Here is a 14,177-nt window from a genome sequence, read left to right as displayed (position 1 = left end):
AAAGGGTTTTAGTACAAATTAGGGTTAAGGTTTGAGGGTATGATTCTGCTAGGCAGGTGTAGGGGAGTCTATCAGTATTGGTCCAGTGATGTTTTGATGAGTGGAAGTGTGAGAATTCAAAGGACAGCAGGTTAGGGTTTCGGGTTTTTAAAAAGAATGGAAGTGAGGGGATCTAGGGTTTATAAATGGAATTAGGGCAGGTGGTTTATAAATGGAATTAGGGCAGGTGGTTTAAATTTGAGTTCTCTAGTCATGGTGAGAGTCACTCGGCCAGGATATGGGGGTCTGTTGATGACTGGATGTGGCTGGGCTGTATTTTAGGATTTTGGGTTTAATAAGATTTAAGGGAATTTAGGGTTTTTAATGGTGGGATGGGGCAGAGGTCAAAGTCGAGTGGAAGGGGTGTTGTGAGGATGCTGTGGTCCAAATTTGGTTGAATTCTGATGGTGGGTTATGGCCGTGAGTGAATTAGGTTTAGGGAAATTGAAGAAAATAAAAATGGAAAGTTAGGGTTGGGCTGTAGAGGGTTTAGAAGAAGAAGATTGGGGTTGGGGAGGCTTCAAACTTACTTGGAGATGCAGTGGAAGCTAGGCAGCTGCAGAAACTTGAATAAAAATCGAATCTTGAAGAAGAGAAATTGAGAGAAAGCTTGTTCGAACCATCCGGGCTTCACACCGCAAGGTGTCGATTGGATCACACACCAATCCCACTTTGCTTTGATCACACCCAAAGCAGTCTTCACAAGAGAAGAGAAGCAGCAGCTTGCAAACAACAGTTTTTAATTTCAAAAAGTGGAGAATGAATGAGCTCCACAATTTTATTAACTTAAATACGTTTAAAAGCCTTACTCCTACTCAGCCTAGGAGTCTTAATGACCCCTAGCCGACTAACTAAACCCACACTCCCTCTTTACATCGTGGGAGTGTGGAGTGGATTTAAATAAAAGAAAAAATTACATAATTTAAAAGGTGACTCAGGTCACTTAAATTGAACCACTGGTTCAACCAGGTTGGGCCGGTTCAATTTAAAAACATAAAAAACACTCTTAAAAAAACTAAGTATGGATCCACATCTAACACTACGACTATACTACTTAGACAACAACTTCTTAGTCTTCTTCTTCTCTAAGTATGAATCCACATCTAACACTTAGACTATACTCTACTTGGACAACAAAAGTCGGTTAACCTTTTGGGATTGGTGTGTGGTTTGTATGATTACACTTCCATCAAAAAAAAAAAAAAAAAAAAAAACTTCAGAAAAATAAAATATATGATGGTCAGATTTAAACAAATCTGAGTAAATAATCTCCAAGAATTGCAATAACAACCATCACGCCATGCAAGTATCAATTTTCAAAAAATTGCAACCCCAAACCTCAGAAAAGGGATGGGCAACATAGGTGGTTGTACACCTCAAACTAGAAACCTAGAACGACTCTCAAAACAACTATTAAAGAGAAAGCAAGTACTGGTTACAACTCTGATACCATGTAACAAACTAGGATCTGTAACCAATATCTGTAAAGTAGAAGAGAGAGGAGAAAAGAGAGAGCTAAACCCATGATAGGTTATACACACCTATCATGGTCTGCCAATGAACTATTTATAATAACAAGCAAAATCAGAGTCTGGCTCTGAGTAGGTTACAAGACACCATAGTTGTCAAGGTGTCTAGGCGCCTTGGTTGACTTGGGCACCCAGGCGGGTGCCTGGGATGCCTTGTTCGCCTTGATTTTGGGCCCTCTCCAACGCCTTGGGTCACCTAGACGCTGTGACTGACAACTATGCAAGACACACGCACAGCTTAATCTAATATGACTCCAACTAGTAAAACTAAAGAAGACCAAACATATCTCAATAGGGACACTCCCCTGTTGTGACTAAACAAAAGTACGTATGTCTACACATAGTGGTAAACAAAAGTATGTATGTCTACACATAGTGGTAAAATGCCTTTGAGGATCGAAGCCTGTTGCCTCCAAGCACATGGTGTTGGACTGTTGTATGGTAACCCAAGAGGGAGGGGGGACTGGGTATTGATGTATTTGCTAACTTTTTTGATGCTTCTTAAGGACTAAGAGGGAAAATGGAAACAACAAACAATCACACTGGAAGACACAATATTTCATAGTGGTTTGGTCTTCTTGGTCTACATCCACTCCTAAGGGCTACTCACCCTTGGCTTTTCACTATACGAATTGGCTTCCCTTGGTGCCAATACCTTTACAGAGTTATTTCCTGGGCTTACAACTAAACCCTTACAAAGTTGTTTTCTGGGCTCCAATTTTAACTTGTACAAAGTTGTTTTCTAGAATCACAACTTTAACTCTTACGAAGTTGTATTCTGGGATCACAACTTTAACCCAATCCTTACTCGGAGGATCAATCCCTCACACTCACTTTACAAGTGATGCTAATTGAGTCTTTCGACTCAACATTCAATAACTCTTAATGGGTAAGCAAATTAAAGCATAAGCAAATAAACCTTTTGATAGGGTAGATAATTTACTTTGACTCCCCTCTAGAATGTCCTGTTTTTTTTTATCCCAAATATTAACTAGGACCCGGGGAGGCCCTTGAGATTTTGTTAAATCAAAATAATAGGAAGCTACAAGGGGGGGGGGACATAGACCGCCTTACCCCTAAACCAAAAACAATAGCATCAGACCCTCTCTATGAAACTCTTCACCCTCCCAATAGAGATTTACAATCTTAACACTGGGCAACCTTCCTTGTCCTCTCTAAGCAAAGTAACAAAATTATGGGACACAAAATCCCCTCCGTAACCCCTAGGTTTTACCCACGGACGCAAGCCACGTTAGCAAGGCAGTCAGCAACCCGGTTTCCCTCTCTAAAAATGAAAGAGACCCTCACATTTAAAGAATCACACAAGCTGATGATCTTCATGAACCAGTACCAGCCGCCCCACAGGCCGCAGAACCTTTTTGCAACCATATCAACAACTGTAGTTGAGTCAGACTTAACGTGGAAGTCCTTAAAGCCCCAACCTCGCGCACATCTTCAAACCATCGCACAAGCTTCTTAATTCAGCAATTGTGTTGCTACTAAGACCATAAAAGTTTGAGAAACCTGCAATTAGGGCACCATTCACATCCCACTAGAATGTCCTTCTGATACTCAGTTTAAGAGTAGATGAATGGTCTTCAACATCTTAGGGTCTTTCTCTCAAAATACTCAAGGATGTTCCTTAATTAAGATATGATCAAGTTTCAATTTAGTTCATCATTATTGCATATAGAGAGGTACACCTATTTATAGACCTATAGTCCAACAGATATGATCAATTTTCAATTTTGTTCATCATTATTAAATATAGAGAGGAACACCTATTTATAGACCTATAGTCTAACAGCTATATTTTTACCCAGACTCTCTTGCGGTCGACCTTGACCACTTGTGGTCAATCGGTTAAAGAACCGCTAAAACATATGTTTTTTCGCAGATTTGATCTTGTGGTCGACCTGAGGTTCTGCCTCAAGGTCTACGCTTATATTTCCATACGTTTTTGGGCATAACTTTTCCAGCGGGTGACTTGACCAACTTACCTAGTGATGTTCAAGGATATTCTAGGCCGCTTTGATTTGTCCAAACATATGGTCAACCATTCTAAGGTATAAGGTCAAGTCTTGGTCAAGTTTGGCATAGGAAGAGTTAGGGTTCCAACCTTTGGTCCAGTTTAGGTGAGGTTTCAACCATTGGTCCAGTTTAGGTAAGATTCCAACTCTTGGTCCAGTTTAGGTAAAGTTTTAACCCTTGGTCCAATTTAAGCCAGACTAATGGAGGAATCACATTATAGCTTAGGATTTCTAAAAAAATTTAGTAAAAGTGCGATCCCTAAATTCTAGAAACCTAAGCATCTATTCTTCAAACAATGTTGCTGTTGCGCTTGCTGAAGAAGTTGACACAACATCCTTGTTACTTGAGCTCATATGGTGATCTCCATACGACGTGATCTTTCAATTTGTTGCTGTTGGAGGTTTAAGATGACGCTCATCGGTCAGTGACCATCTGGCTTTCTTGGCTTCTTGAAGTCTTGATACTTGAGAGGAATTAACCGGGATGACGCTTACTTGTCAGATTGATCCTTTGAAGGACATCCTCAAAATTGAACACATCTAATTTGGCTTCTTGAAGTCTTATGAATTTCCCTTTTCTGCTCACCATTTATTTTAAGTTACTTCTAAACTGTATGAACCTACCAAATTTGTTCTCCTTTTTCATCCTGCATCATATAGATAGTAGCTTAATCATTAAATGCATCTTCACAGGATCAGAAACTTTGAATCCCATCGCTTGAAGAACTGATTCGATGTACATCATTTAAATGGTTGTGTTCCCTATGGCCATGCATTCTTTCTTACCTTTCTAGAAGCACTTTTAGTTGCCTTTGAATCTGAACCATTGTAATCTAAATGCAATTTTCTATATGATTGCATAAAGTTGCTTACAACTCTAATGGTAGATACAATATCAAGAAGTATCATGATTGAATATAGCAACCTCTAAGTAGTCTTATACTGCCTCGATCCTTTTCTTTCTTCTTTCTTTTTAATAAATAAGTGAGCTTATCATACCCTTTCAAGACCTCAAGAATCTTGTTCATTTCATATTCCACCTCAGTAAATGAGGGGGTTTCAATAGGTTTAGTCCCCAAAACTAATCTCTTCAAACAAATCTGTGCCATGTTTGCTTTGTGATGTATTTGCTTCCTGTTATGATGTAGAATTCTATGAACATTAGGTAAAGCAGGGAGTTTATGTGACTCATGCAATTAATCTAGAAGCAGGTCCCGTAGCTCAGTTGGTTAGAGCGTTGGTCTTATGAGCCGAAGGTCGCGGGTTCGAACCCCGCCGGGACCATTCGGCTCATCATTACTTAAAAGATATATAAGGAACTATTCAAGACATCTTAGAATCATGTTCTTCCCCTAATAAGAGGACGCTAATCAACCTTCAGAGTTGTCAAATAAAGGAGAAATAAAACAGTTTCTGTTTGCTATTTGTGCTTATTTGTTATATTAAAATTCAAAATACATGTTGGAGGTTGTGCAGGTAACAAGAGGAGTTGGTCTGTGTGTACTATCGCACACAAGCTGGCTTTTGAGAAGTCGAAGGAAAAGAATGTTGATATTAATTTTGTTTACTTCACCTCTTTCCTGTGTGATCATATTGAGCACTTCAGTCTTTTATGTAAACCATTTTTTACTCAATTATGGGAAGCAGGAGTATTTTTGACGGTACTGGTTGACTAATGTGATAATACTTACCTTAAACTAGTTCAAAGCTGCTCAAGCATCTATAATGGGAATTTTTTAAATAGAAGCATATGGTTAGCGATGAAAGAATGAAATAAAAATGTACCGACAGTGGAAGTATATAACCAAAAACTTTTTGGTGGGAAAGGCAGCTTAAGGAAATGAAAATGAGTCACAGCACATGGAAAGAAATGTATGTTCAGTCCATCCTGTTATATTGGGTTTTCTACATAATTCAAAAATTTGTTTCGGTAGGCCAGATGACCAAAATGATTGAAATACCGAAATTTCTTTGAAAACAGTGTATTTTTTGGCAGACTGTTTCGGTTGGGCCATTTCTGTGGGTAAACGGCCATATTAGGCTCCAATACTTCAGGGAATACTTTTTTTAGCCTGTATAAATATATGTAAAACTTCATATTGCAAGAAAAATTACACAAAGTGGTGTTTTGGATTTGCACCCTTGGTTGTATACCTTATATTGCCTATTCTACACATTGTTTTAGTACTACAAGACAAAATAGGCATGTAAAACAAGTAAATTATGCACCATGAATGAAGAAACATAATATTGATTAATTATTTATGAAATAGTACAAACTACAGTTAACATAGACACCGTAGTCCCAAGTCTCCCAACAATAAAATATTGTTTGCTAAATCAAACTATGACGAGCTAGATTGAGTCCACTCATGGTCCGATGGAGCCGACTTGCATTTTCTCTGACTACATGACAAAAGCATGCCACATGATAGTATGTGAGAAGAAACGCTTGTAGTCTCCACAACTGCCCTGTAAATGATCTCATCTACATACTGGAGGTAACCGGTCATTTTTGGGGGCTAACGGACGAAATGACCGAATTTTTCAACTGGGATGAAAAAAATGATCGAAATTTCGATGAAACAATGCATTTTTTGTGACCGAAATTAGTGGAATTTTGACTGAAATTATGCTGCTTTTAGGTTTCACCTTCTGTTTCATCTCGGGCATGTCGAAACTAGTGAAATTTGCAGATTTCGGTGAAATTTTGAACTATGCTTTTCTACATAATGAGATAATGTAATTTCTTCCCCCTATTTCTGCTGTTATTCATTAAAGGGGGGTGGGTGGGGGTTTACAATGTAAAAAATGCATCCAAGAAATAAACCTAAATTTTGTAAAGTCTGCATTCTCCTGATTGGAACTTATTTTGCCCCATCTCTTTTGCAATTTTGCTATGGGTCTGGGATCAAGATAGGATATTGTATATCATTGCCAATGTTCTGCATTATGTCACTGTTAAGTGTTTTCTATAGGAGGAAAAATGTTTCAAACACAGTTTATGACATGTAAACTGATCCAACTTACATTCATTTATGTTCTGAAACTAATTGTTTTTTTTTTAAAATTTTTTTTTAATATAATGGGAAAAGGAACGCTAACCGGTGTTGTGCCTCGGCGTGTACCTGCGCCCAGACACAGCCCAGTGCGAAAAGACCGGTGCACCTCCCTGGAAATGCGGAAAGGATCAGGGGTGCTCCAGTCTTTTCACGCTGGGCCGTTTCTGGGCACAGATACACGCTGAGGTACAGCACCAATTAGCGTTCTTTCTCCCTTAAATAATAATTGCTCTTAAGCTGTAGACATTCTAATCGAAAAGTTGCTTGGATTGAACCAGGGTTACCTGGAAGATATGACATTGTCCTTCATCATGTTTTAATTCATCTCTGCAATTTTAATAATGGGGATGTCTGTAACAAAAGATGTTGGAATGCTGGAAAACATGGATTGAAGAGTTGGTTGGGGCCATTTATGGGACTAGTTAGAAGAAACTTGTCCTAGTTGCATAGTTGCATTTGATGATAAGATGTGTTATGACATCGGCTTACAATAGTTACTATTCTGAAAAATCAATTGGTTTTTTTAAACTGATGCTGGAAATGCAATGTTTTCTACTCAGGACGCAAAGGAGCATCTTGCTGCACTCGCTGACAAACTGGGTCCATCATTGACAGATATTGATGTATGGACTATGGAGATCTCTAATTTTTGTACATCGTAGCTGTTATTTCAAATATATTAGAGAAATCAGGGTAGACTATTTAGGGTGGCACATGAACTGGTGACTTAGTATTTCACGCTTTTTCGTACCCTGTTACACTAATGAAGCTGTTCCACTTGTAGCTGTCATCGAGATCGCCGCAAACACCTACAGATGCTTCTGAGAAAGGTGATCTTATGTCTGGACAGAATTATCTCATATTTGTCATTATTTGTTCTCTTGGTTTTTAAAACTGATGCTTTTGGTCAACGTTTCATGCTTAACTGAGTAATATGATTGATCCATTAGTTCCTATATGAGTGGTGTTTTGTTGATGCAATATATTGGCTCCTATTTTGAGGAAGGACAACTCAATCAAATGGGACTGAATGAAAATTCTGTTTCTATAAACCAAGTTTCATTGATGAATGTAACTCAAACAAGAAAAGAAATATGACACTCGCTTCTCAATTTAAGCATTTTTTTTTTCTTGTGAGAAGCCTTTGGAAGCTTTTGTATAAAAATTACTGTGATGGCTTTCAAGTCTTTATTTATTTTTTGTCATGGTTGCTATCTAAGTCTATCTTTGGAATGATTTATATTTATGTTTATCTGACAAATAAACATAAACATGGGTGCTTGGTATGATATGTAGCCCTTATTTTTATTTATTTTAAATAGAAATAAATTAAAAAGCATAAAGAGGTGGGGAGCTGTTTATGATTTATTTGCATAATGTGTTTATTTCTCTTTATGCACTGAACACTTATGAACACATGTTTTAATAGCTAAAAAATGAGGGTAAAATGGTCATTTCAATATTCCTCTATAAAATCATCTCCCTTCTCCTTTCTTCCGGGGCGACCATTCCTGTTTTTGCGTCTTCTACCTCTACGTCTCCTCTCCCCTCCTCCTCTAATGCCTTCCTCCACAACGAGGCATCGAGGGCCATCTTTAATCTTTTCTCTTCCTCTCTTTCCCTTTTCCAAGCCCTTTTCTTCACAATAAATGTTGGATTTAATGACATGGACAGTATATATGCATCACCTGCAGATTTTCGTGATATGAAAAATAGAGACAAGATTTGTCAGGAGGTATCATGAAATTAATTGTATGTTCCCCTCGCAATGACCACCACTCAATTTCAATGGCCGTATCCATGTCCTTGACCTCACTCCATCAATTGGAAGGAACCCAATTTGCATTCCTTAGAGGTCACCTGTATAACATTTGATTCTGTACTAGTTTCTTGACAGTTTTTTAAACAGAATTACTCTAATTCATGGTTATCTTTTTGATGCATGCTTTCATAACCTTCACTAAATTAAGTTTATCATTCCGCTGTCAGATTATGATGAGAAGGCTGAAGATGCTGTTGACTACGAAGATATTGATGAACAGTATGAAGGGCCTGAGATTGAGGCGACCACTGAGGAAGACCATTTGTTCTCAAAGGAGTATCTCTCTGTTGATGTTTCACTGTCTACTTTGGAGAATAAAGCTTCTGTGTTTGATGAGGAAAATTATGATGAGGATGAGGATGAGGATGAGGATGTTGAGAAAGAAAATGCTACATTAGATACCAATTCTGAAGCTCCAATCGCATCAGGTAACACCATATAATTTGACTGTCATTTTGATAGTTCCTATGAATAATTTCATTGTTGTCAATATTTTCTTGGTCTATGCTGACATGAGTTTTTTTGTTCCACCTGGCTAGATAATATTCCTTGGCACACATGACTTATTTTTTTTGAAGGATCTGATATCTATAAATGGTTCACATTGGTTCCTCGATGGTTACCTACATGCTTAATGGCTGAACCACCTGCACATTTTAAACTTAAGTAAATTTTTGTGCTGCATTATCCTATTTCTTCCTTACTCTCCCCCCCCCCCCCCCCCAAAAAAAAAAAAAAAAAAAAAAAAACTGCAAAAAAAGAATCACCTAACCAAAATCTGAAGAACTGTTGAATTACAAGTCATATATAGCTGATGTGGTAACTGTGATCAAACTATGTTATTGAGAAGTTCTAATATTTTTTTCAATTCTCTGTAACCATTAAGCAGCCTTTGGATGGGGGATGGGGGATGGGTGATGGGCTGGGAAGCTACAATATGGGAAAGTCTGTCAACTTTCCCTGGAATTTCAAAAATGAATTTGTTTGGTTAAGGTGTGTTGGGTTAGATTCCCAGTGTTATTCCTTAAGGTCGTTTTTCTTTCCCACCGTACCGTCTGAAAAACCCATTAAAATTCATCAGATTCTTGTAGGGAAGTTGAGGGAAAGTTACTGTTCATGGCAGGAAATAATAATAAAAAAAGGCTCAACGTGAGGCTGTGGCACACCCACCATTCGAGATTGGAGACTCTGCTTCTGAAAGTAATCAGTTTCACAGCTACTTCACGCTACGTGATTAATCATATCTTCCATTGAGAAGGCATCAGCTATTGCTTTGGTTCAGTAACAGCCACCAGATCTCTCTATCTTCAATCTGTCTTCCTGATGCAGTAGCATTATCGTGACTAGAACGGCATGACCCAATATGGAAACCTATATTGGGAAGAACTAGATACAAACCTGGTCAGTCCAAAAAGGGATGTTTAGGGATTTTTTTATTATTTATTTTTTCTTGTTTTATGGAAGTTGGATAACATAGGATAGTTTATGAATTCAGTTCAGTTTCTGTTTTAGGATGTGATTAGGAGTCTTTCCATATATATATAAAAGCAACTATTGACATAGACATATTGGAATTCAATAATTGAATTTGGTTTGTTTTGAATTGTTGCTCTGTTTATCAAAACCGATCGAATGCTCTTGGCTTGGTTACCCTCTTCTTTCTCCGACCTCTTTGGGCCTGTATGGTAACGTTTCCGTTCTGTTGTAGTGTTTTTGAGGCAGATATTTTTTTTTTTGGGTTTCTATTCTTGGGGAGTACTTCTGCAAGATAGAAATGCCTAAACACAATACATTAACTATTTTCACCAAAAAAAAAAAAAAAACACTCAAAATGGTAGCTGTGGTTTTTACCCAAGTTTACTAGTGTACGCTGAATGATCTTGTACAATGTACACTAGCCTTATTATAAATACTGAGTTCTCATATAGTTAAACTACTATAAAATTATATAATTCATTTTAACCATCAAAACATAAATTATACAACACTCCCCACTAAGTTCCACAAGGAGTTTCTTGGTGGGTCCAATCCACGAGCTGCGTACCACTGAAGATGTCGTAGTCGTTCCTCTGAATGCACCACATATGTATCCCATGGCATGCTTTGGGCCCAATTATTCTGAAAGTCCATAATTGCCCATCTATATGCCCCATCATCAACTTGTCTGAGATATCCCATCTAGGGATTGGCTTACCAAGATTGTAAGAAGATGGAGCTGGCACACATGGTTGGGCTGGATACCCGGAGATATTGTTGACAAAAGATGACCCAGCATCTCACCCCATCCCCATATCCATATGTAGCAGAAGATGCATTATGGCCACTCCCATATCCAACTGAAGTAGAAGATCCACCATGGCCACCACCATATCCAAATGAACCGGTGCTCTCGAAGGATGGTCCACCAGCACCGTACGGTCCATACTCAACATGTGATGCTGATCTGATGCTCTCAAAGCCACTATCATGATGTTATGTTGGATTGGGGGTCTCTGCTATGAAGGATGGCGCACGCCAAGGCCCAGATCCTCTAGTCTCCCTCAAACTCATGGCTTCCATAGCGCTAGACAAGTTCGATATATCTATCCTAGATGCCTCATCAGTAGGTCCGAACCGCTTGCGAGGACCTCGACTGTAAACTCTCGAGGTACGCGCACCATGATCATCATCCTGTGTTGCATGAGTAAACTGTCTCCCCTGTGAATCTGGCTCTGGATCTCCCTCTGGTTCCTGAATCATTTGATCTTCCTCATCGCGTAAGGATGCTAATATGACATCATCATCATAACACCCACCATCACCACCACCACAATCATCATTATCATCACCACCATGGCCCTGAGTTTAGGTAGGTGGTTGAGTGGCATCTGAAGAATGGGACCACTCATCATCCTCAGTTCCACTACTACCTGGGTATGCCTCAAATGGACGTGGGATCTGTGAATGAACTCTGCCCTCTGTGTATAGTTATCAAGGCAACAAGGTGACTTTGGTGTTTTAGAGGGTCCAAAATCAATGCGACACCATCAAGGCGGCAAGGCACACTCGCCTTGATAACTATGCCTCTACTGTTATATACTCATCAACATCAGCATCCATCTATGAAGCAATCTCGCTGTTGGGCCGACCCCCAACCTCATCTAATAAAGGCTCACCTCGATCCATTACCCATTAATTAAGGGGATTCTCTTCATCTTTGTCCACTTGGAATATTTCTGCCAACTCGATTGGGCTTGTATCGTGTTCCATGCCAAGTCGTATGTGCTCCTCTCTCAATCTCATATTATAATGCATATAGACCAAGTCCTCAAGTCTTGTAAGACCCAATTGGTTCTGCCTTGTGGAGTGTATGAGGTTGAACGTACTCTAGTTACGCTCGCATCCAGGGGCGGAACATGTCTAGGATAGCACTTTGCGTGCTGTCTTGGATAGGTTGGGTGAATTTCTGCCATATTGCAACCACAATTCAGCTGCAAGAGAGCATTAAAGATTATTGGTAGGTAGTTGTAAATAAGGGTACATACTTAAATATGAATGAAAAGACTAAGGTGATTCGACCAACCATTAGCTGTGCCATCCCAAACGCTTTTGCCGCGTTTCTCTCTCTAACAGCCCCCTTCTTCACCTTCGATCTCCCTTTTCTTCTCCTCTTCTTCTTGGAACCAAATCTGCACAAAGGGCAGCACTTATGAGGTGATCAGTTGATCTTGTGCTGTCCTCCACCTACCTCAATCAGATTATGTTTTAGAAGTATTACTCTTGGATTGATAGTTGCTGCCCCCTTTCTGCGATTTTAGAGTCTTCATCTCTTGAAGATCGAGTCTTACCAGATATTGGAGATCGAGTCTTCTCTTCTTGAAGATCCACATCCGCAAACCTTGGACAGTTTCTATTAATTACTTATCACCATTCAATCAACAGCCTCAGTCCTCCAAGCAAAAATCGATCTCAACTGTCAGGGTTTTCAAAACCCTAACAAAACCATGACACTCAAATCGTTTTTGGGTTCCCCTTGTCTGTTGTTGCTGATTTTTTAGGGAAGCTTCCCTCATCATAGAGGAGTACTCAATCCAAATTTGAGCCCTTTCTATCGAGTACTTTTGGAGTTATTGCTGTTGCTATTTTCAGAAATCGATTTTTGTGTTGCTGCTGATTGAAAATATTTTGGATCATCATGTCTGGTTCTGACCTTACCTTCGCTACCTCTAGTTCTGATGGACAACCTCGGAGTGATTATCTTCCCTTTGCAGCTGCGATCAAACTCGACAACACCAACTACTTGATGTGGTCCAGATCTACCTACTTGACTATTACAGGTCAAGGCCTCACTGGACACATCACTGGCACTACTGTGAAACCAATTGTGGAAGGTCCTAATCAGAAAAGATGGGTTGCCAATGACTCCATGGTGATGTGCTACTTGCTCAACTCTATGCAATCTGATCTCTAGTGGGTATTTGCTGCTTGATAGTGCTGCCCAGATCTGGGCTGCTGCGAAGGAGACATATGGTTAGGTTGGGAATGATGCCCAAGTGTATGAACTCCGTAAGAAGGCAGCAGGAGACATATGGTCAGGTTGGGAATGATGCCCAGGTGTATGAACTCCGTAAGAAGGCAGCAGGAGACATATGGTCAGGTTGGGAATGATGCCCAGGAGTATGAACTCCGTAAGAATGTTCATGACACCACCCAGAAGGAACTATCTGTCTCTCAGTATTGGGCTGTCCTCCGAAGCTTATGGCAGAAACTTGACCATTATTCCGACTACCAGCCTACCAATGCTGCGAACATTGCTTCATACCGCAAGCGTGTGGTCAAGATTCGAGTGTATGATTTCCTTGCTGGTCTGAATGTCGAGTATGATCAGATTTGGGTTCAAGTTTTGAGCAGATCTCCTTTTCCCTCCTTGGAGCAGTTCTATACATTGGTCCATTCAGAGGAGAGTCGCCGAACTACTATGCTGCACACTCCTACTATTGATCGATCAGCCCTCCAGGTTGGGGCCAGCCCTACTCCCACTACTGATAGTTCCTCTCGTTTGGATGCTTCTTCGAAAGAGGCTGTGCGATGTGAGCATTGCAACAAGCCATTCCATATAAAGGCTACTTGCTGGAAGCTCCATGGGAAGCCTGCTGACTTTGAAGCCAAACGTACAACCAAGGGTAAACCTAAGACCAAGGCTCATCACACAGAGACGGTTGCCACAATACCCCCTACCGAATTGGGTCTCTCCCGGGAGGAGCTACAAGCCTTTCGTCGCATGCTGAGGGCCTCATCTGCTTCCGCTGCATCCTCTACTGCCTCTGCACCAGCCTCTTCAGGTTCCCATTTTGCTCAGTCAGGTATCCCTTTCAGTGGTCATTGTGCATCGGTTGTTCCCACTCCGTGGATCATTGACTCCGGTGCCACTGACCACATGACAGGTTCTTCCAACTTATTTCACAAGTATAACCCTTCATTTGGAAAAGACAAAGTTCGAGTAGCAGATGGATCTCTCTCCTTTGTATCTGGGAAGGGTTCCATAAGCTGCTCTCCTTCTCTTACATTGTCTTCTATATTGCATATTCCTAATTTTACTGCTAATCTTCTCTCCATTAGTAGTCTGACTCGAGATTTGAATTGTAAAGTAACCTTTTTCCCTGATCATTGTATTTTCCATGATCTGCAGCATGGGAGGACGATTGGATTGGGTAGG

The 14,177-nt window shown here is 40.0% G+C and overlaps 1 protein-coding gene and 1 non-coding gene across 2 annotated transcripts in view; both read left to right on the top strand.

Moving 5' to 3' along the window:
• LOC122663843 (transcription initiation factor TFIID subunit 1) overlaps window positions 1–14,177 on the top strand; it is a 99,017-nt gene that overhangs the window by 5,214 nt on the left and 79,626 nt on the right. The window contains exons 3-5 of the mRNA XM_043859491.1: window positions 7,221–7,283; window positions 7,445–7,490; window positions 8,650–8,910. Of these exons, the coding sequence (XP_043715426.1) occupies window positions 7,221–7,283; window positions 7,445–7,490; window positions 8,650–8,910 (370 nt within the window). The remainder of the gene's footprint in view (window positions 1–7,220; window positions 7,284–7,444; window positions 7,491–8,649; window positions 8,911–14,177) is intronic.
• TRNAI-UAU lies at window positions 4,809–4,882 on the top strand. The gene has a single exon. It is a non-coding gene; the product is annotated as a tRNA-Ile (tRNA).

This window comes from Telopea speciosissima, chromosome 6, assembly GCF_018873765.1.
Source record: "Telopea speciosissima isolate NSW1024214 ecotype Mountain lineage chromosome 6, Tspe_v1, whole genome shotgun sequence".
In the NCBI taxonomy this organism is placed as follows: domain Eukaryota; kingdom Viridiplantae; phylum Streptophyta; class Magnoliopsida; order Proteales; family Proteaceae; genus Telopea; species Telopea speciosissima.
Note: the sequence above shows the minus strand (reverse complement) of the source record. Positions and strands in the feature narration are given on the sequence as shown.